General features: G+C 37.5%; 1 protein-coding gene across 2 annotated transcripts in view; it reads right to left on the bottom strand.

Annotated features, from left to right (window-relative positions):
• LOC126474952 (serine/threonine-protein kinase Nek8) overlaps window positions 1-24,853 on the bottom strand; it is a 321,061-nt gene that overhangs the window by 24,926 nt on the left and 271,282 nt on the right. For both annotated transcript variants that reach the window (XM_050102469.1, XM_050102470.1), the window contains 3 exons: window positions 18,053-18,100; window positions 3,700-3,791; window positions 1,499-1,724 (listed from right to left, as the gene is read on the bottom strand). In XM_050102469.1, coding sequence (XP_049958426.1) covers window positions 1,499-1,724; window positions 3,700-3,791; window positions 18,053-18,100 — 366 coding nt within the window. The remainder of the gene's footprint in view (window positions 1-1,498; window positions 1,725-3,699; window positions 3,792-18,052; window positions 18,101-24,853) is intronic.

The raw sequence follows: 24,853 nt of genomic DNA, 5'->3' as shown, positions 1-24,853 counted from the left end.
CTGTGACTTACAGCTGGATAAGGTTCTTCCTCTCCTATTTCAGGTAACAAATCAAGCTTATTAGATGCTATAAGCTTACATGTAGTTGAAGAGCTGTTCCCCTTTCACACATTGCTTGTTACCTCTACCCAGTTCCCACAGTCTGTTTACCCTTTATCTAGTTCATATTTCATGTAATGTAATTCAATCTGAAGGGCACAAATCTTTGCCTCCTGTTCAGTGATTAACTTGTCTTTTTTGTAGAGCCTAAAGTCCATTCTCCACTACAATTCTCCCCAGTGGAATTCCAACCCACAATCTACATGTACCATTCCCTGTCTGACTACACTATGGCAACATCCAAACTTATCACACATTATAATTCAGACTAAACACTTTCAAATATAACTTGATCACCTAATAAACTCTACACTTCACAGATTTTTGTTACTTATGAATTGCAAAAACTAGGCCTACAGCTTAGCACCTCAGGTGCATGATGCAACATAAGATGTTAGTTATTGCCACTTACAATAAGAACTTAGTATTCACTTAACTGCAGGATGTGTTAATTAACTTATTCATAATGAATGTAACTTTTATATATAGTTTTTATGAATATTACTTGATGCTAGGCAATGTTTACAATTGGTAAACTGTGGCCTGTTATGCATGATGAGATTTTATGTGATAATATAAATACAAAACCTCAGATCATGAAATCTTCAATTGCCCAGATGAAGAATATATAAAGGAACAAACTTACATTCAAAATATGCTTCAAGCAATCACTTTTCCCTATAAAAATTGTTTATTTTTCGCTAGTAGTGCAGAGGCAGCTACTGTGTGCACTAGTACCACTAATCAAGACACATAAAACATATCACAGCACTCCCAGATTTCAGGAGAATATACTCATTTTCCAGGGAGGAAAGAGGAGTTAACCAAGGAAGCCTGGACACAGGAACAGGGTGCACCAAACCTAGGCTGAGACAGACCCACCTTCCGTAAGGAAGGACAGGAGAAAATTAATTTTAACTTTCCATTACGAGATCATTCGAGTTTGCATTAATGAAACACAAGAAAGTGGATTGGCTGTGTCCATTTCAAAGAAAGCATCCTAGAATTTACCTTAACCAATTTAGAAAACCATGGGAACCTCAAAACTGAATGGCCAGATGAAGATTGGAGCCATGGTCCAGATTGTTAACAGTAGTGCCAACTCTCTCAGTTGAGAAACATGGGAAACAAATCTCTTTTTATTCCAAAATTCAACTCAATTAAAAATATTGAAGTCCATATAGGAGAATCCATTCTCATAAAGTGAATTAATCTTTTTCTGCATAAATATATAAACGTATAATATCAGAAAGAATTAATAGTTGTTCTTATAAAAAGTTAATACAGACAACAATACTGTGGAAACCATTCAAAATAATAACATTCCCTCATTTATTATGCCACAATATTTCAAGATATTTGGTTCATCAAGTCTCACAGAGGAAGACATATGACTTACCGGTCCAAAGCTGTCATATTCAGTAGAAGACAATGAATTACGATGTTGTAGGTTGCTTTGATATGTAGATTCATCAGCAGAGTTATCACTATCTGCATCTTGTGCCAGAACATGACCAAGCGGTGCTGTAGTCTCCACCAAAACCATCACACTGACCCTTAGTGGGAAGAGGCCACAGAGCGTAAGCAAGTGTCCTTTCTCTATGTGATTTGGAGATGCATAGAGTCTGAAATATTACCTGTTACATTATTAATTGCTGACATTTTGCATGTGACATATTTCAGTTAAAGAAGAAGAAGAAAGAAAAACAGACATAAACTGATACAAAACGAGCTGTGATGTGCTGTGCATATTACATGTACTTAAAGCACTAACTCCTCTTCACTAATACATCATTTTTCATATATTTCAATATGAATATCCTATTCTTATTTTTTATCTATCCAATTAAAGTATTCTTATTTAAAAGATATTCTCTAGACATATGAAGATCCATAACAGTTTGTACGTTTCTGTTTGTGTCAGTGTATATTCTTAATATATGTGATAAGTTATAACAAACAATATGAGTTCTGTGAATTTGAGCTGTCACAACCATTCACAAACTTACGGTAAATTTCTAGAATATTTCTAATGTTGTTGTCTGCATAAGTTGAATGGAAGAGAGCCACAAAAATAAGATGAAAAGTCACAACAAAACATTAATTTCATCTGTTAACTGTTTAAGTTCTCATGCAGTTGATGTAATCAAAGATTCATGGGGAAACTTTACACGACATGGCAGGATACACACTATTTACCACATAATCAAGTGAAAACAAAGTAGCCTGTGTGCCAGCTGATTCACATAAACAGATTTTCAAAATGTAATAGGCACTAGAAACTGAGCAAACTGCAGTTTCTTTGTCTCAAACATAAGAGAAGAAAGGGTTGAAAGAATTAATAATTTATTAATATTAGGCAAGGAAGCCACAAGAACCCTATGCCACTGACAAAAACAGTAGAACAGAATACATCAAACTTGAAAATTACTGCCACTGTTTGTCATTTAATCTGTTCTTTGACTCATCAACAAAGCCTCAGGGTTCCAATCTCCTTATATCTTGTCAAATTATCCCTACTCTATTTATCTGAAAGAAGGACCCAGAGATTTTACAACTCAGTAGGCCTTTCAGTTATAGACATCTGAACTCTCCTGGCATATGGCAGGTACAGATTCTGACTATGTTTATTGAGCTACATCTTTATTTTAAACATTTCTTGATCATAGATTCTTACATGAAAGTAAAAGTTTCATTGAGCTGATAGTGATGAAATGCATATCTTGCTGCTTAGCACTGTATTATTTATACAGAAAATTCGATGCACTATGTTAAATTTATCAGGACATGACTGATGCTTTGAAGGTGTGACACAGTTATCATAGTACCACTTAGAGGTTCCATTCATTAGCTACTACCAAACACTGTCCTATATTGTATCACTTCCCAGGATCTCTCTCTCTCTCTCTCTCTCTCTCTCTCTCTCTGTTTGTGTGTGTGTGTGTGTGTGTGTGTGTGTGTGTGTGTGTGTGTGTGTGTGTGTGTAACATGCAGGCCCTGGAGAAGTTGAGAAGAAACGTCATGTACTGTAATCCATAGATATCCACTCTTCATGTTATGCACAAGCAATATTAAAGAATATATTTTGGAATAAGAAGTATTCTTAAAGAAATATATGAACCTTTGTGGAGGAAATTATTCAAGATGACACCAACTGTGATTGGATGTAATTGTTCTGTGAGTCAGGTCTCCTGATTATTTTAGTGACCATTGGATGACTTCTATTACTCTGTACTGCACTGTGTAGTTAACACATCATCCTCTTGTAATATCTGTCAGATGCAAGAAAACTACTTGACACCTTATAACAAAATCTTTAAACAGTTAAAGAAAGACCACTCTGATACTCAAAATATGGAACTTACTCTTAAGTCATAGGCACTACAAAACAGATAAAAACATTATAATTCTATACAACCAAAAATGTCAGTATTCCTATGGGCATAGGTTCTCTAACATATGGGATTGCAAATATATTACATCCAAAGTGAGTTGCTAGTCAGTTATATTTTCATTAATTTTCCTGCTGAAACCAAAGCTTACAAGTTTAACATCTATTGTTCTATTACACCAGTTTTAAAAACAATTTTCTTTACTTACGCAAGTATTTCTTGAGGTTCAAGTATCAATTCTGACTGTTGACTGTTAGTAACAGTGGAAACATTCAATGCTGTGAAATAATGAGATCCTCTCTGGAAGAAAGAAGAATGTTTTATCAGTGAATTGTAAATGAAAAATGTATTTTAATATCTTTTTATTCTGAATCTTTATTATATTTGCCTCAACTTCTATTAGATGTTATACTCTAGAATTACATCCTTCATATTCTTTCTGATTACACATGATAACATTTGGTCACAGTGTTGTTATAATATTTGGTAGTAATAATATCTTTAAGTTTTAAAAATTATCATCAGTGCTGATTTTCTGGAAAAAAATTAAGTGATACTCTGTGACCTGTGCCAATTCCTAACATTTACAAATTACTGCTGTAAGAAATTATAACACACTTTTAATGAGTACCTTAAAGTAATCAACTAGTCCAGATTTATATATATCTGGAATTAATGTTAAAACAGGTACTTTGCAGATCAACCTGGTTGTTTAGAGCAGGTTCCTAATCAGCATCAGAATATCACTATCATGTTTCTCATGCTTTTGTCCCATGATTTTGCTGTCTATAGCCAACTACCTTCCTTTCAGGAACCAGGTATCCACATAAAGAATTGGGTTATATGGTTGTAAAAGAGGTCCTACGAGTTGAAGAAAATCAAGTTTTCAACAGTCCTCAGCTGCAGTAATGCTTTTACTGCCATTAAACTAAGTTAATTTGTTAAAACCCCTCTCACATTCAGTGGTGGATTTTGCTACACAATTAGCTGAGTTTATCAAAGGCAGTAGAGAAGCTGGATATTTCTTTTTTTTTCTATGAACTCCCGAAAACCTCTGGTTACTTTTTTTTCAGAAAATCTGAATCTTTGACATAATTTTTATGTTTTCCTCACAAGTTGATGCAGAACTGTCAGACAAATGTGATGGATGCAGTTTTTTAGTTCATGAATAAATATCATCGCCATCACTTCATAGTCTACCACCCATTCACTTGCACAACCTTTCATAAAATGATGTTGGGTCAATGTGCTTGGTCCAGCAATACATCTTTTTTCATTTCCTTCAACTGCATTTGTTCTTTTTCTTTTTCTCTTCAATCACTCTGAGTCTTTTTCTACTTTTTTTCTTTTTTTTTTAAAAAAAAAAAGAGTGATATTATGAGCCTGCAGCTCTAAACTGAGGTCAAGCAAAAACTACAGCAGTTCCTACATTAAATCCAGATCTAAAAATCCAAAATACAGTCAATACTGGTGAAGACCTCCATACATTTTATTATCAGTGTTGTCTCTGGTCATATCACTCTTAGCACTACTAAAATGTGAAACTAGCACCTTATTATTTCTCCAAACAGCTGAAACATTTCAAAAGCTATAGACAACCCACTGAGTACCCAAGACTGTGACACTTTTAAGAATTTGAGTTTCAAGTTGTTCTGCATGTCTTCTTAGTTCTCTGGTATTTTGTGGGGGAGATATTAGTTGGTTCAGTCATATCAGGTAGCACTGTTTGAATATAAACAATCGGGGAGAAATCTGACTGATTGTTAAACTTTCATCAAGAATCAAGGAAATTTTGCTGATGATTCAATTATATTTTTGATGACTCTGACTTTTATTTCAGCAAACAGTTTGACTTAATATGTTTACACATGCAAACCAGGAAGAAAGAATACACCCATGTCCACTACATTTAATTTATGGACATCAATTTCTGACTTGAGATCATGTATCAGTGGATTCCTTTTGGCAACTTTGTAGGCAGCTCTGAAAACATTAGCTGTTACTGACTTCATCAGGTTACCCTCCATTCAAAGGCTGTTGCATGCAGCGACCATTATTTTAATTTGTAAATAATAGATTTCAGCTATCAGTCGTCCTTTGGAATTTTTATTGGCAGATCTAGATTTCAACTAGAAACTAGCCATTGTCAATGCACTATGACTTTTGGTTAATGCATGTAATGCCTGTTGGTCAGGCTTTGTCCACAGTTCATTGAATGAGTATTCAATGACCAACAGGCATTACATGCATTAACCAAAAATGATAGTGCATTGAGAATGGCTACCTAGTTTCTAGCTGAAATCTAGATCTGCCAATAAAAATTCCAAAGGATGACTGATAGCTGAAATATATTATTTACAAATGTTACTGACTTGTCATTCTCCAGTGCTTTAATACAGACTTTTTCCAAAGACTTTTCACTTACTGCAGATAATATTTTCAAAGCAGCTTTATGGGCTGAGCTTTCTTGATGTTTAATAATTTTTCTGGAGAGATGTCATCTGGTCTGTTTTACATGCTCGAAAGCATGACACAGAAATTTTTTATCACTGTTGTCAAATATTTATTCCTTGTTTACTTTTTCAGGCCCAAATTTTCCAATTTTCTTCTACTCTTGCATCCCAGTTCTTTTTAATTTATTACCATCCAACACTCGTTCTTCTTACAGAAATCTTCTTTCCGTTCAATTGTCCAATAATCTGGAAGATCATAATCAACTCTGTTTACAAAGATAGGTCCACATGTGAATGGCATGTTTTCAGGACACATGATTTCATTTCCGCCCTTTTCCTTACTTTCATAACCTCTGCCATTTTCATCATCACCCTCAAACAAATTAACCTTTTTATTCACAGAAGTTGAGAAATAGTGCATAAACTTACACCATGATTTGACTCTGAAACTCTAATAGGATTCAACACTTCACCTTAATCTCTTCAACACTGGAAATCAGAAGTGGAAAAACAACATTACAATATTACTGGATGACAAAATCTATTTTAAAAGCTGACTGCATAAGACTGTTATTTAATTCCATGACTCTTAACATACACATGTGGAGTGACTTGAGTAATATTGTAAAGGTCAATAATATTGTAAAGTACAACATTCTAGTCATGTTTTCAAAGACTGTGAGATTGGCTGCCATGACACCTGAATGGAATATCAACATATTATGTACAAATGCCCCAGATACAGATGAAATATATTTTGCTAATATTGTCATTGATGTATAATTTTTCTGCCTTTAAATATAAATAAAATGTAGATTTTTTTCCCCCTCTGATGACTCAAAAAGTTAAAGGGGATGCATCTCCAAGTGTACCCCTGGAAACTCAGCACTGGTGATTACTGCATGATAAACCTAAGGGAATGGAAATGAGATCCATTTATTGCTGGTGCTCTATTAACTAGAAGTAAAAAAATTTAAAACACTTATTGTATTTGCCCTGCTAAGTTATTAAATGCTTATATAGTACTTGTAGTAAAAGTATACACAAACATTGTGGTGCACTGTCCTCTTTCATCTAAAAGACTTTGAAACACAACTTTTCATACCATTTTTTAAATTCATCAGTTCTACAACTGCTTGGATGCTATTGTGGCCTTCCTCATGATAATGTTTTATTCACTTATTGATCCAGCCAGTCATACATTCATTAACACCTCATTTTATATGTATTCCATCATGAAGGAGAGTCTTCAATAACATGAAATGAGTCAGTCGTATATTATCTGGCAGAAACAGAAGAATTTTAACAACCAGTAACAACTAGCCTTAATATTCTCCCACTGATAATTATGTGGATTAGTTCTAGATTACTTTATTGTATACATAAACAGAGAAGCAGGCATTTTCAAGAAATCTACTGCTCTGCCTTTTACACCATTCATCTGCTTTTTTCATCTAATAGTCCAGGCTAGGTATAGTGGTAAATTTACATTTACACTGAACAGTATCAGTGGTCTATATACTCGAAAAGTTAAAGGCTGTTTAACAAGAACATTAGTGTTTAGAATTTACATCCCAAGCCCAAACATTCTGGTACATTATAAAATAAGTGATTAATTAGGTACTGTTGAAGTGTAACATATCTTTCGTAGAATGAGACGTCCCACAATCTTGATATTCATTGGCCAATGAAAGATGTTCATGAGTTAAGGTAGTTAGTAAGTAGGAACCATCTGACTTTTGGGAGGTTCTTTGATGGTTTGTGCAAATCAAAATTGTAGGGATCCTGTACTGCTGGCAATGTGGGCCATGGACTGACACTTCTACCTGCTGGGTGGAGTTGTTTGCTCCATGGGTCCATGAGGGAAAGGCATGGGGCACATGTGACTTTCATGACACCAATGAAATCATCATGGCATTGAGTTTAGATTTTATTGTACTATTGTTCACAGTCTTATAAGAGATGGATGCTTGACAACATCTAATTAAGGTACCCAGACGTCCTGTTTTTAGTGGGACTTCCTTTTTCATTTTCCCACAAAATATTCAGTGAGGCCAAATGTCCTGATTATTCATAATTAGCAGTAACCTTGTCTACTGCAGAAACAACGGACAGATGTAACAGTGTTATACAGCTATCAGGGTTCAATTGTATTTGCCGTTACGAATCAGCTATTCACTGTTAGATGACATAAATTTGCAGTAGATGGAACTGACATGATGTCTTCAGACTGTTTCCGATAACAATGAGATGCAGACAGCAGCTTCAACACTTTGTTTGACAAGCTTGCTTTAGTGTGCTCCACTGTTTGTTGCTTGCTGTGTGTGAAACTAACTTGTGCCTATTAATTTGGGGAAAACAACATGCTCTTTCTTGAAAACCATGAAAGAAGAGTTCCCTTTCTTGAAGGAAACTATGAGTGTGAAGGTAGAATGTACATTGTGTTGTACAGTGTTTTTCCATTGAACATAGAGGATGTGGTGATATATCACAGCACATAGAGAAAAAGAAGCATCTGGTGGCAGTTACTGCAAGAATGTCTAGTAGCATAACTTCCTTTGTAAGTATGAGTAAACTACAAACAGAGGAAGATAAATGGATTGCTCTGGCAGAAGGACTGTTTGCATTCCATACCATGGGACACAATCATCCTTTCCATTCAATGGACTGCATGCCTCTTCTAATCAGAGACCTATTTGAGAAGAAATTAATATGTTCGAGGACAAAATGTGAATCAATTTTTTTGCTATACGCAGTGCATGAAGTGGAGTCCGAACTTAAAAAGATGGAAAGAATGTGTCTGTGATGGTTGATGCATCAAGTAACAGAAGCATTGAATGGAAGATGATAAGTATATGTCTGTGGTGGTTGATGCATCAAATCACAGAAGCATAAAGCTAATGCTGATTCTAGCTAAGTATTTAATTCCTATCAAAGGTGTCCAGTCCAAAGTAATCTGTCTTCAGAACCCTGGTACAGAAATGACAGAATTATTAGCTACCTATATTCTGGCTGGTTTTTAAAAAAAAGGCAAAATATAGTTGACAAGATTGTCACATTTTGTTCAAGTAACTGTAATACCAACTTTGGTAGATACAAGAGGGCAGGAACAAACAATGTTTATTCCAAACTGAACAGTGTTCTCAAGATGAACATTCAAGGCATTGGTTGTGCAGCCCATGTGGTACACAAACAAATGCAGACATTCTTCCCATTGACATAGAAACAATAGTGAATAAAATTGTTCAGTATTTTTCACATTTACACTTTGCGTGTGGAAGAAATGAAATCATTCTGTGATTTCACTGATACTGAACACAAGTTCTAGGCAGTATTAAAACTAGGTGGTCGTCATTGTTGCCTGGAGTTATAAGGGCTATTGATAAGTATGATCCTTTTAAATCTTATTTACTGTATCAGGATAGGCATCCTACTTTGCTGAAACAGTTTTTTGAGAACACACAGTCCTTCTTTGGTTTCGTTTTACACAAAGCCAATTGAAAATGTTTTCAAATTCAATCCAAAAGTTGGAAAGAACCATGATTTCAGCTGCAGAATCAGCTGAGGAGTTGCATAAGCTTAAACAAAAAATCAGTAACAGGAAATGTAGTAAATTTCAAACTTCAGTTATTTCTTCAATTTTAATTAACTTAGAAATGAGAGGTTTTTTCACTCAGTCAAAATACAAGTCAATTACCAATTTATTTGATGATGCTTTTGTGACTTATTTAGAAAAGTGGACTTCTCCATTTCAGCCTCTGCAATCATTTCATTGGATAACATTGAAAAATTCTGCTTCTTGGGCTGGACTTCTAAATTGTCTGAAAGTTCTTAACATGATGGATTCAGGTGCAATATTTCAGATGGATGAAGATGTATTGCTTGATGAGATAGGACACGAGAACAACATTGTATCCAAGAAACTTGAGGAATGGGAAAAGCTAATTTGTAAACAGATAAGAGATGATGTGATGTATTCCATACACATAAAAGCACAGGTACTTCATGTAAAAATATATAGACTCCTGTGAGTTTTGCTCTTGCTGTACCAGGCACAAATGCTGTTGTGGAAATGTTATTTTCAATTTTGAATTTCCTTTAGATTGATGAGAAAAACCATTTTACCACAGAAACTATTGAAGTAATTGTAATAGTTAAGACTTGTTATCAAGATCTTACCTGCAATGAGTTCTACAAGCTTCAATATTAGGTCTTATGATAAGTACAAAATTGGTAGCAGCGTTCCTGATACAGTAGCTAAATGGTCTATGGCTTTTTGATGTCTACATTAGTGTTCATTTGTTACAAAAATTGAATTACAATGCAGTGACATTACAAACATGTTTTGAAGTGTCTTGTTAAAATATATGCCTTTTTATGTGCATATACTTTAGTTTTTATGTATTTTAGTAAAGTAATCCAGTCATATATGCAGAATATTTTCTTTCTGTGTGGTGTTGTTGTAGCTTCAGTCCAGAGACTGGTTTGATGCAGCACTCCATGCTGCTCTATCCTGTGCAAGCTTCTTCATCTCACAGTACCTACTGCAACCTGCATCCTTCTGAATCTGTTTAGTGTATTCGTCTCTTCGTCTCCCTCTACGATTTTTACCCTCCACGCTGCCCTCCAAAACTAAATTGGTGATCCTTTGATGCCTCAGAACATGTCCTACCAACCGATCCCTTCTTCTAGTCAAGTTTTGCCACCAACTCCTCTTCTCCCCAAATCTATTCAATACCTCCTCATTAGTTATGTGATCTACCCATCTAATCTTCAGCATTGTTCTGTAGCACCACATTTCGAAAGCTTCTATTCCCTTCTTTTCTAAACTATTTTTAGTCCATGTTTCACTTCCATACATGGCAACACTCAATACAATACTTTCAGAAACTACTTTATGACACTTAAATCTATACTCGATGTTAACAAATTTCTCTTCTTCAGAAACACTTTCCTTGGAATTGCTACTCTACCTTTTATATCCTATCTACATTGACCACCATCAGTTATTTTGCTTCCCAAATAGCAAAACTCATTTGCTACTTTAAGTGTCTCATTGCCCAATCTAATTCCCTCAGCATCACCCAATTTAATTCAGCTACATGCCATTATCCTTGTTTTGCTTTTGTTGATGTTCATCTTAAATTCTCCTTTCAAGACACTGCTCATTCCGTTCAGCTGCTCTTCCAGGTCCTTTGCTGTCTCTGACAGAATCACAATGTCATCAGCAAACCTCAAGTTTTTATTTCTTTTCCATGGATCTCAATTCCTACTCCAAATTTTTCTTTTGTTTTCTTTACTGCTTGCTAAATATACAGATTGAATAACATTGGGGATAGGCTATAACCCTGTCTCACTCAGTTCCCAACCACTGCTTCCCTTTCATGCCCCTCGACTCTTATAGCTGCCATCAAGTTTCTGTACATATTGTAAATAGTCTTTCACTCCTTGTATTTGACCCCTGCCACCTTCAGAATCTAAAAGAGAGTATTCCAATCAACATTGTCAAAAGCTTTCTCTAAGTCTACAAATGCTAGAAACATAGGTTTGCCTTTCCTTAATCTATCTTCTAAGATAAGTCATAGGGTCAGTATTGCCTCACATTTTCAAACATATGTACAAAATCCAAACTGATCTTCCCTGAGGTCAGCTTCTACCAGTTTTTCAATTCGTCTGTAAAGAATTCGTGTTAGTATTTTGCCACCATAACTTATTAAACTGACAGTTTGGTAATTTTAACATCTGTGAACACCTGCTTTCTTTGGGATTGGAATTATTATATTCTTCTTGAAGTCTGAGGGTATTTTGCCTGTCTCATACATCTTGCTCACCAGATGGTAGAGTTTTGTCAGGGCTGGCTGTCCCAAGGCTATCAGTAGTTCTAATGGAATGTTGTCTGCTCCCGGGGCCTTGTTTTGACTTAGGTCTTCCAGTGCTCTTTCAAACTCTTCATGCAGTATCATATCTCCCATTCCATCTCTATCTAAGTCCTCTTCCATTTCCATAACATTGCCTTCAAGTACATCGCCATTGTATAGACCCTCTATATATTCCTATAACTGCATCAATACACAAATCAATAAGATTTTAACCATTGCTACATCTGCCTATCTTCAGAAACGTACACTGATGCTACTCAATAGGAAATGCCATCAGCTCCAACTGACCAAAATATCTTGGTGATTCATTTACTGGTTCAGAGACGACAGCACCAATTAAAAGCAAGCAATATTGAATTTCAGGTTGAACACCGTAATTCATGGACATGAGCATAGAACCTCAAAGCATGATGCAAGCATGCACAATATATAGTTCTGGCAATACCGGCCATGACCTTCTTCTTCTGTGCAGATGCACACATATTACCCGAACTCTTATGGAACTTGGTAAGGATGTCTTCCATGAGTAATGACTGTGTTGGGTAGGGACACTACAAATGTAGTGTGTGAACATATAAAGTGAGACTGTGGGTCTCGCACGAGGCGGGCGTGAGATAGTCCCTGCAGTCGCACTATCCACTGTGCCCTTGGTGGCTCAGATGGATAGAGCATCTGCCATGTAAGCAGGGGATCCCGGGTTTGAGTCCCGGTCGGGGCACATATTTCCCCTGTCCCCGTTGGTATATATCAACAACCGTCAGCAGCTGAAGGTATTAATATATAATTCTAATTTCGTTCTAGATGGCTGCAGATCGTCAGTGGTCTCTGTTCATTTGGACATGTCCAAAAGAACAGACACCATATCCATACAAACATATAGTTATCGAAATTACTTCTAGATTACTTTCTATTTCTGTATCAGGAGAAAAAATAACTGCTTGGAAAAAAACCCAATACTTGTTCTCTTATCCGGCTTAGCTGCTTCTTTTATCTAATACTTCAAACAATGCATTTATTTTGCAGAGACTTGAATGAGCTCTCAAATACTGATAGGCAAAATTTGTTTAATATAGGCCTAAACATCAAAGTTACATGGAAATCACATTCTGAGTCCAAATATACACATAAATTGTAGACAAAGTGATTAATGATGCAGTCTGGGCTGATATAAGTTGTTTTAAGAATTCTAAATAATAATAATAAACTGTTTCTGTATGTTCCAGCTGTCAACACTGAACCTTTCATGTATCAGAACTTTGAAAAGAGATGCTGTTCTGAAATTTGAAATCTCAGTGTTGTTCTAGAGCCCAGTTTTCAATGAAAGCGTATCAAAGCTGCCCCACCTATCTGAAATGTAATGTAGATAACAACAAGAACTGGTTTTCAGACTGAATCATTTTCTTCACACTGTGTAGAACCTCCATTTGTGTAACTCAATGACAACTGCATCTACATAATCACTCTACAGTTCACAACTAGGTGTGTGGCAGAGCATTGTGTACAGAGCAGCTAGATGTTCCTGTTAAAAATTTAAGATATGATCCACTGTGAGTGAGTCAAACCTGCTAAGTGGGTGAGAGCACTAGAAAAGATATATGTGCATACCAAGCCAGTCCTGTATCAAATCTTGGTATTTAGGCTTATGAGCTATCAGTTCTTGAGCCTGCAGCTGATGAGCCAGCAGCAGCTGCTTACAGTGTGACACACATATAAAGTTAACTGTCTACCAGACTCTGGTTCAACCATAAAAATGGCCACACAAACTGTACAGTAGATGTTTAACAACTGCTTTTGACCAACAAACCCATTTTATATCCAAACAAAAAAATAATTAGAGGGAAATTTTAGGCTTTAAATAGGGATTGTTTCCAAGGTTAAAGCTGGACACAATGATTTAAAGCTACTGATTTCAAAAATGTTTCAATAGCATTTTTAAACAATGGAAAATTCAGGATGGAATGTGACAATATTGTGAAAAGGAAAATTGCTATTCACCATATAGTAGAGATGCTGAGTTGCAGACAGTCACTACAGAAAGACTGTCACAAATATAGCTTTTGGCCAGTAAGGCCTTCATCAGAATAGAAGGCAAACATGCACATACACACTTGTGCAAACATAACTCACACACAGATGACTGCAGTCTCAGGGAACTGAGGCCACACTGTGAGGTAAGGAGGAGGCTGTGGTGGGGAAGGGGAGGGATAGTATGGTAGGCATGGAAGACAGTGACGTGAAGTTGGGAGCGCAGAGGGATGAGGTGGAAAGAGGGTAGGGTAGTTATGTGCAGTTGGGAGGTTAGATGGAGGGAGTGGAGAGGTGGGGTGGGGGAGTGGGATAGTGGAAAATGAGAGAAGTAAAACGACAGTGTGACAGAGAAATGAGGGCTGTGTAGTGCTGGAATGGGAACAGAGTAGTGGCTGGATGGGAGAGGACAATGACTAACGAAGGTTGAGGCCAAGAGGGTTACGGGAACGTAGGATATACTGCAGTGACAGTTACATAACAATCTAAGATAAATGACGTGTATTTCTTGAAACATTTCATACAAAAATAAACAAATTATCCATATCTTCACCACTACAATATATTGTTGCAGAATTTATTTATTTATTTATATATTTTTAAGTCCCTAATTATCTTGTATTTATTTCCTTTCCAACATCAGTTTGTGATGTAAGCATGTAAACCAATTCAGTGGCATTTGGTGTGATATTTTATGCTCGTAATTACTTCTTCTGTACCTAGCTTTTTATTTACATTAACAATGAGAAATCCAGGTTGGTGTATCAACAAACATGGAAAAGACAGATTGCTACGCACCATTAAGATGACATGTTGGATAACATACATGAAAAGACTGTTGCACATTAACCCAAAGCCTTTGTCAGACAGGAGAAAAACACATACATTCACACAAGCTAACATACCTCACACACACATGATCACTATCTCTGACTGCTCAGGCCAGACTAAAACTGAAATGCACCAAATGGGAGCAACAATCCATGGTGGAGTGGGAAACAGGAAGGGTTAACAGGGTACTGGTTGGGAAAGAAGAAATGGTGCTGCCTGGCAGAGCATTCAGGGACTAGAGTTGACAAAGAAGGCTACCCAGTGCAGCAATGAAAGCAAGGGAGAACAGGGAGTAGAAAGGAGAGGAGCAGAAAGGGAAAAAAGATTGGTCAGTGAATTGACATACAGCAGTGCACAATGAGGATGGGGACATGAGCCGTGATAAGAAAGTGGGGGCAGAAACTGTTGGGTGAAGGGTGTGGGGAACGTAGGTTATCATAAGTTGAGGCTGGGATGATTCTGGGAGTGGAGAATGTGTTGTAAGGATAACTCCCATCTAAGCAGTTGGTGGTGGAGGGGGGGATCCAGATGTCATAGGTTGTGAAGCAGCCATTGAAACCTAGCATGTTATGTTCAGCTACATGTTGTGCAACAGTGTGGTCCCCTTTGCTCTTGGCCACAGTTTGAAGGTGACCATTCATTCTGGTGGAAAGCTGGTTGGTAGTCACATCAATATAAAAAGTCAGGCAATGACTGCAACAAAGCTGGTACATGACATAGCTGCTTTCACAGGCGTCTTGACCTCTGATGTGATAGGATAATCGTATGACAGGACCAGAAAAGGATGTGCTGGGTGGGTGAATTGGGCAGGTCTTGCATATGATTATTGTGGCAGAGGGTTGGGATTGGGTGTGGAGTTGGGATGGACTAGGAAGTTGCAGAGGTTGAGTGGGTGCCCAAACACCACTTTAGAAGGGGTGGAAAGGCTCTCAAGTAGGATGTGCCTCGTTTCAGGGTATGATGATAGGTAATCAAAGCCGTGAAATCTAGGGTGGTACTGGGTGGCAAAGGGGGTACTCCTTTGTGGCTGGTTCTTGGGGTTGGTGGGAGGATTGGGGTGTGAGGGGAAATGTCATGGGAGATCTGTTTGCGAACTAGGTCTGGAGGGTAGTGACTGTCTCTGAAGGCCTTGGTGCGACCCTCAGCATATGGGCAAGAGAGTTCTTGTCACTGCAGATACGCCATCCCTGGGTGGACAAGCTGTATGGGAGCAATGTTTTGGTGTAAAAGAGATGACAGCTGTTGAAATGCAGGTGGTTGGTGGATTTAATGTGCTCAGAGGTGTGTATGAAGCACTTAGATAGGAGGAACTCATCTTCCAGGAAGTTGGCATAGTGTGCTGAGAAGGACCAAGTGAAGTGAATCATAGAGAAAGTGTTGAGGTTTTGAAGGATAGGCTGTCCTGGCCTTGAGCCCAGATCAAGAAGATTCCATCAATGAACCTGAACCAAATCAAGGGCTTGGGAGATTAGGAAGGGGTACTCAGAACAGCCCATAAACAGGTTGGCATAGGAGGGTGCTATGTGAGTGCCCATGACTGTGCTGTGGATTTGTTTGTATAATTTCCCTTGAAAGGAGAAGCTGTGTGTTAGGATATAGTTAGTAAGGTGTATGGGGAATCAGGGAGTGGGTTTGAAGTCTGAAGGAAGTTGGGAGAGAATGTGTTCAGTAGCAGAAAGACCATGGACATGAGGGATGCTAGTGTACAGGGATGTGGCATCAACAGTGATGAGCAGAGATCCAGGAGGTAAGAGGGTGAGGATGACTTTCTACTCCAGTCCTGTCAGAGGCTGGGCCACCTGTGAAAGCAGCCATGTTATGTACCAGCTCTGCTGCAGAGCAATGTGGATCATCCAGCTGCACAACATGCAGCTGAACATAACATGCTAGATTTCAACAATTGCTTCACAACCTGGGTCATCTGGATCCTCCCCTCCACCACCAGCTTTTCAGATGGTAGTTATCCTTACAACACATTCTCCACTCCCAGAATCACCCTGGCTTCAACCTACAGTAACCTACTGTCCCCACACTCTCCACCCACAGTTTCTACCTCTGTCCTATTACCTCCTCCCAACTCATGCCCCCACTATCATTGCACAGTTCTCTTTATCAATGCAACCACTAATCTTTTTCCCTTCCTGCTCCTCTCCTTTCTGCTACATTTTTTTTTCCTTTCCCTCCCTCCTCCACAGTTTCCCGAAGCTGCACCAGGTAGCCTTGTCTGCCACCTCTAGTCTCTATAAGCTCCATCACACAGCACTGTTTCCTCTTCCCCCATCCATACTCTACTATACCACCACATTCCCCACTCCACTACAAATTGTTGTTCCTATTTGATGTGTTTCAGTTTAAGTCTGGCTTCAGCAGCCAGAGATAGCAGTCATGTGTGTGTGACATGTGCTTGCTTGTGTGAATGTGTGTGTCTCCTTTTCTGATGAAGGCTTTGGCTGAAAGCTTAATGTGTAACAGTCTTTTTGTTAAGCTTGTCTGCTAATCAAAGTGTCATCTTTACAGTGAGTAATAATATAATCTTTCCGTGTTTGTTGTTTTTATTCACATTGTTACACATTATTTAAGTTTCTGGTTCTTATAACATGGGTTTTATTTATTGTTCTTCTTATACCAGCTTTCCCCATATGCAGATCTACCCAGGTAGTTGTTTATCTCTAGATCTTTTTTACAAAAGAATTTTGTGGAGATACATATTCTGGAGTCAGTGTAATGCTTTCAGATGCCTTCTGCATACCAGTGCTGTTCGTTATTGCATTCTTCTATTTTCAGTTTCATGCTCCTACCCCAAGTACAATCAGATGTCCTGCTTATTTATCTCCTCCTCAGAATTCTAATTGCTCTTCCAGCAAAAGTTTTTCAGAACTATGCAGTTGGGAACTGTCTCTCCAGCACATCCTGCATTATTGAAATCACCCTGGCCTAAACCTCCACTAGCCTTCTCTATTCTGTCAACACCACTCCTTCCTTGTCCTGTGTATCTCTTTTGTGCTCTCCCCTCTTCACTCTTTTAATCTTGTGCAGCTGCTGAGTCATCTGTTGAAAGACCTGCCTCTTTTCTTCTACTCCCTCCTTGTGTCCTACCTTACACCCTCCCTACTTCCTTCAGCATAAACAACTATTTTCAATAATCAATAAACAGTAATCAGTCTCACTGTGACCATGGGAATGTGCATTTGGATGTCTGTGTGAATGTGTATTTTTACTAGAGAAAGAGCAAGATCTCCAAAGCTAGTGTGAATAGTTTTTCCTGTTACATGTTTCAATGTTCCATACATCAGAACACTATAGTTAAGTGGCTGTCTTTCCCTCATTTTGCATTTATTTCCATTATTGTTATTACAGCTGTGAAATCAAATACCTGTGATGTATGCCATGCTGCAGAGGCATCTGCTGCCTTGTTTCCATCCTGCAAAAAAGTATCAAAATTTGAAATTTATGGAAAAAGAAGAAAAATCAAACAGCAAATGACATACAGACCACAATGGCTTGAGCAATTAATCAAGGATTCCAAAAGATAAATTAAAACAATAAGTCTTCTGTAACTAAAAGCATCTGCAAAGAAAAAAATAGATACATTGAAATTGTAACTAAATAAATATAGAAAATGTGCCAATCTAGTTGATGGCAACAAAATGAAAGACTGATACAAAATCTGAGATAATCAGTAGTTTTAAGAACCTGGAGCTTCTTCTCGCAGCAACAAGGAAAGGAAATGATTGAATAAAGAAACACCAGGTTCTACACACTGTTGAATTTTTTTTTTACCAACCAGCTTTTATAAATTCCTGAAAAGGGGTTCACAGTCCTGCAATTAAATTTTTTGGTAGCTTACATAGTGATATAAAATGTCTGACAGACAGTGAAGTAAAATTTCAAAACAATCTGACAAAGTTTGTCCTTGACAACTTCTTCTATTCTGTATAGGAATTTTTGTTATTTTATGGGCAGGAATTACTAACTCACATCTATATATTTAATAAGAAATAAATAAAACATAAATGTTCAGTACACAGCCACATTTACAAATTAATTTGCAATGTGGATGTCAAATGACTCATTCCACATCATTACAATCTGTCATGCAAATGATCTGTGGAACATGAAACTATCTAACCAAACTATAAGCTGTCATTCACTTCCAGTAGATACACCCCCCCCCCTTCCTCCCCCGAAGATTGTTCTGACAAAACTGACACCAATATTTATTTGCTGGTCTCCACTAACATAAAATGTACCACCAACCTTGCCTTGCCAAGAGGAGGAGGCTTGCACGCCTCAAGAATACAGACAGCTGTACTGTGCTGTAGGTGCAACCACAATGGAGGGGTATCTGTCGAGAGGTCAGACTAATCCCTAGTTCCCAAGGATGGGCAACAGGCTTTTCAGGAGTTGTGCGGGCAATAGTCTGAATGAGTGACAGAACTTAAACCCACTTTTGGATCTCTGGGCAGGGACTAATTAGGAGAAAGTGGTTGTCAGAAAATACAAAACTGGCATTCTAAGAATCAGAGTGCAGAATGTTACATTTTTTGATCAATTAGAAGGGTTAGAGAATTTAAAAAGGGAGATTGACAGGCTGAACTTAGATATAGTGGGACTTGGTGAAGTGTAGTGGCATCAAGAGCTTGACTTCTGATTGGGTCAATACAGGTAATGCAGAAGTATGCCTAATAATGGATAAGAAATTAGGAATGAGGATAAGCTACTATGAGCAGCATAGTGAACACATTATCGTAGCCAAGATAGGGATGAAACCAACACCCACAAAAGCAGTACAAGTTTGTGTGACAGCTATCTGTGTAAAGGATGAGGGTATTAGAAGGATGTGTGATGAGTAAAGGAGATTATTCAGACAGTTAAGAGAGATGAAAATTCAATTGTGATGGGTGACTGGAATATGACAGTAAGAAAATACAGAATAAGAAAAATTGTTGGAGACAATGGTGTATAATGGATGAGACCTGGAGCCACTAAAAGGTTTCAGAATGATTATGTAATGGTAACACATAGATTTTGAAACCAGATTTTAAACTGAAAAACATTTCCAGGGGCAGAAGTGGACTATGACCACAATAATTTATTGCTTATGAACTGCAGATTAAAACTGAAGAAATCACAGAGAAAAAGGAAATTAGAGAAAATGAACCTGGATAAATTGAAACAACCAAAGCAGGATAAAGGGAATACAGATGTCTAAAAAATGAGATTGACAGAAAATGCAAAATAGCTAAGCAGGAATAGCAAGAGGAAAATGGAAGGCTTTAGAAACATGCATGGCTAGAGGAGGAAGGATAGACGCTACCTGTAGGAAAATTACAGAGACGTTTCAAGAAGCGAGAGGCAGCTATGTAAATATCAAGAGCACAGATGGCAAAACAGTACTGAGCAAAGAAGGGAAAGCTAAATGGTGGAGGAAACACATAGAAGATCTACATAAAGGAAACTAACTTGAGAACAATATTGTAGAAAGAGAAGAAGAAGTAGGTGAACATGCCATAGGAGATACAGTATTGAAAGAAGAATCTGACAGAATGTTGAAAAACGTAAGTAGATATAAGGCCTCTGGTGTAGAGGATACTCCTTCAGAATTACTGAGATCCTTAGCAGAGCCAGCAATGATAAAACTATTCCACCTGGTGTGCAAGATGTGTGACAAGAGAGATACCTTCAGACTTCACTGAGAATCTAATACTTCCATTTCCAAAGTGGACATGTGCTGATAGGCGTGAATTCTACAGAACCATTCATTTAATAAGTCATGGTTCCAATTTGTTGGTAGAAATTATTTACAGAAGTATGGAGAAACTTAGGGATGCTGAACTCAGGGAAGATCTGAGTGGGTTCTGGAGAAATGTGGTATCATGTGGTGCAATATTGACCCAATGTCTTATCTTAGAGGGCAAGTTGAAGAAAGGTACACCTACATTTACAGCATTTATAGATTTAGATGAAAATTTTGAGAACATTGACTGGACTACACTCTTTGAAATTTTAAGGGCAGCATGGATAAAATACAGGGAGTGAACGGTTATTTACAACTTTTACAGAAACCAGTCATAAGAATCGAATGACATTAAAGGGAAGCAGTAGCTTAGAAGAGAGTGAGACAGGATTCTATACTATCTCTGATATTCGATCTGTAGACTGAGCAAGCAGCAAATGAAATAAACAGGTTTGGTAAGGGACTTCAAGTTCAGGGAGGATAAGTAAAAACTTTGAGGTTTGTGATGACATTTTAATTCAGTCAGACAGAGTTGTACCCCAGCGATCATAAGCCCTCGGCAAAAATGTCAAGGCTATGTCCCCCACTCCACATCACCCCATTAGAAACTACCTTTCTGCATTTTTTCTACATATATTTAGAAAATTCTATAATTTGTAAGGTAGGTTTAATACAAATGAAGCATTATTGAAAAACGTTAGTTAAATGAGGTATATAGATGAAACGATACAATAGCCATACCATAGATGCTGCTGGCAAAGGAGTGTCTGTGAAGAGTCACTCTAACACAGGGCTCCTACAGAGGGGCATCAGTCTTTTCAGTAGTTGCAAGGGCAACAGTCTGCACGATTGACCAATCTGGTCATGTAACTTTAGCAAACATGGCCTTACTGTGCTGGTACTGTGAACAACAGAAAGGAAAGTGAAATTACAGCCATGACTTGTGCTGGTACTGTAAACAACAGAAAGGAAAGTGAAACTACAGCCATGACTTTCTTCTCCCAAGGGCATGCTGCTCTCCTTCATGATTAAATGATGATGCCATCCTCTCACATAAAATATTTGGGAGTTACAGTAGTCCCTCATTTGGATTTCTGGGCAATAACTACTCAAGAGGATGTCTTCATCAGGAGAAACAAAACTGGCTTTCTATGGGCTGGAGTGTGGAATGTTCAATCTCTTAATCAGGTAGGTACATTAGAGAATTTAAAAGGGAAATGAATTAGGTTAAGGTGAGATATAGTGGGAATTAGTGAAGTGCAGTAGTGTTAAGAACATAAGTATCAGTCAGGTCAACACAAGGGGTAAGGCAGGAGTAAGTCTAATAATGAATAAGAAAACAGAAATGTGGGTTAGGTACTGAAATGTCGCGTGACTAGGGCCTCCTGTCGGGTAGACCACTCGCCTGGTGCAAGTCTTTCGATTTGACGCCACTTTGGCGACTTGCGCGTCAATGGGGATGAAATGATGATGATTAGGACAACACAACACCCAGTCCCTGAGTGGAGAAAATCTCTGACCCAGCCGAGAATCAAACACGGGCCCTTAGGATTGACAGTCCGTCGTGCTGACATTTCAGCTACCGGGGGCGGACTGGTTAGGTACTGTGAACAGCATAATGAATGCATTATCACTGCCCTGAAAGACAAAAAACCAAGCCAACAGACCCCAAAGTGTCATAAGTTTCTATGCCAACTAGCTCCACAGATGATGAATGGATTGAAGGGAATATGAGAAGGCAAAGGAAATTAATCAGATAATTAAGTGAGATGAAACACTAATTTTGATGGGTGACTAGAATTTGGTAGTAGATAAAGGATGGAAAAAAGAGCAGGAGACAGGAAAGGAATGAAAGTGGAAGCAACCTGTTGGAATGTCACACAGAGCATAACTTAATCTTCAAAAACACTTGATGTAAGAATCCTGTAAGAAAGTTGGACACTGAAAGGTTTCAGAGTGATTATATAATGATAATACAGGTTTCAAAACCAGATTTTAAACTGTAAAACATATCAAGAGGAGGATGTAGAAAATAACTTATTGGTTTTGAACTGCAGACTAAAACTGAAGCAACTGCAAAAAGTAGTTAAGGACATGGTACCTAAATGAACTGAAGCAACCAGAGGTCTTTGAGTATTTCAGGGGGAATGCTAGGCAATGTTTGCCTGTAACAAGGGAAACGAATATTATACAAAACAAATAGCTAGTTTTGAAAGGGAGGAGGAAATGATGAAGATGAGATGGGAGATTTGGTAATTCGAGAAGAATTTGACAGAGCAATGAAAGAGCAGATGACATTACTGCAGAATTATAAGAGATTCTTGGGAGGGCCAGCCATGACAAAATTATTCTACCCAGTGTGCAAGATATTTAGCAGAGGCAAAATACACTCAGATTTAAGGAAGAATACAATAACACCAATTCCTAAGATAGCAGGTGCTGATAGGTGTAAATATTACAAAACCATAAGTGATGTTTGCAAAATACAGATGTGAATTATTTACACAGAAATTGGAAGACTAGCAGAGCCGGATCTTGGAGAAGAACTTTTTAGGTTCCAGAGAAATACTGAAATGCAGAAGGCAATACTGAAGCTACAATTTATGTTATAAGATATGATAAGGTAAGGCAAAACTATGTTTATAACATTTTGAGAAAGTTTTTGACAATGGGGACTGGGCTCCACTCTTTGAAATTTTAAAGGTAACAAGGATAAAATAAAGAAACCAAAAGACCGTTTCTGTAACTTATACAGAAAATTGACAGCACTTATAAGACTCAAAGGAAATGAAACCAGTAGTCAAGAAGGGAGTGAGACAGGGGCACAACCTATCCCCAATGTTATTTAGTCTGTTCACTGAGCAAGCTGTGAAGGAAACCAAAGAGAAATTTTGAAAAGGAATTGAAGTTCAGGAATACAACATACTAACTATTGTGGTTTGCTGATGACATTGTAAATCTGCCAGAAATGGCTAATGAATTGGAAGAGCAGTTCAGTGGACTGGATTCTGTCTTCAAAAGAGATTATGAGATGAACATCAATAAAAATAAAACAAGGACAATAGAATGTAGTCAAAGTTAATCGTGTGATCTTGGGGAAATGAGATTATGGAATGAGACACTAAAATTAGTACATGAGTTTTCTTATTTAGGCAGAAAAATAAATGATTGTAGTCAAAGAATGGGAGACATAAGATGCACACTGGCAATACAATGAAAAGCTTTCCTGAAAAGTGGACTTTGTTAATATCTAATATAGACCTAAGTGTTATGATGTCTTTTCTGAGGGTATTTGTTTGGAGTGTTGCCTGGTATGGAATTGAAATGTGGACAAAAGGCAGTTTAGGCAAGAAGAAGACAGAAACTTTTGAAATGTCATGCTGTAGAAGAATGCTGGAGATTAGATAGGTAGATTGAATAACAAATAAACTGAAGTTGGGAAAAAAGAAATTGAGGTGCAACTAAACTAAAAGAAGGGATTGGTTGGTATGAAACATCTACATCTATGTCTATACCTACACTCTGCAAACCACTGTGAAGTGGATGGCAGAGGGTACATCCTACTGTATCCATTATTAGGGCTTTTTCCCATTCCATTCACATATGGAGCATAGGAAGAATGATTGTCCAAATGTCTGTTTGAGATGTAATTAATCTAATCTTCTCCCCACAATCCCTATGGGAGCAATATATAGGGGGATTTAGTATATTACTAGAGTCATCATTTAAAACTAATTCTTTTAACTTTTGTTGGGAGACTTTCTCAGGGTAGTTTCCATCAATCTTCAAGAATCTGCAAATTCAGTTCTTTCAACACCTCTGTGAAACTGCCCTGTGAATCAAGCAAACCTGTTACCATTCATGCTGTTCTCATTCCACACACAATATCTACATATGCCGTTGAATGTGCCACCACAAGTATGTCTTTGTACACCATATAGTTCAAGAGATATGATATCATAAACACTGAGATGTGTGACAAAATGCTACATCATGCATGAAATTTGCAGTAGGGCTAGGTGAAAACAATAACCATGAATAGGCATTGCCACAGAGACATTTAAAAAATTGCATTGTAGACATATGGAGCAGCTGTTCTTATACATTTGTACATCATGCATATTTCTTTGTCCAATTGTTCTAGGGTGTATTCATGAATACGTGGAAATGAAATATTTTCGATATTACATTGCAAACATACATAACTTTTTTTCCATTTTAATAGGAAATTTTGAGTATGAATACCCAGGCAAGTCAGGTCTGTCTGTTAGTTGAAAATAAAAGAAAAAGGGCGACAGATAAGTCTTTAGAACATATCCCTTGAACAAAATTATGTTTTTGTCATAATTTTAGTCTCCATTCATTTGTTTTGAGTGAAGCAAACTCATTGCTTAGGTCATTGAAGTTATATTTAGCAGCTTTGTCATATTCTGTAAT

This window comes from Schistocerca serialis, chromosome 4 (genome assembly GCF_023864345.2).
Source record: "Schistocerca serialis cubense isolate TAMUIC-IGC-003099 chromosome 4, iqSchSeri2.2, whole genome shotgun sequence".
In the NCBI taxonomy this organism is placed as follows: Eukaryota; Metazoa; Arthropoda; class Insecta; order Orthoptera; family Acrididae; genus Schistocerca; species Schistocerca serialis.
Note: the sequence above shows the minus strand (reverse complement) of the source record. Positions and strands in the feature narration are given on the sequence as shown.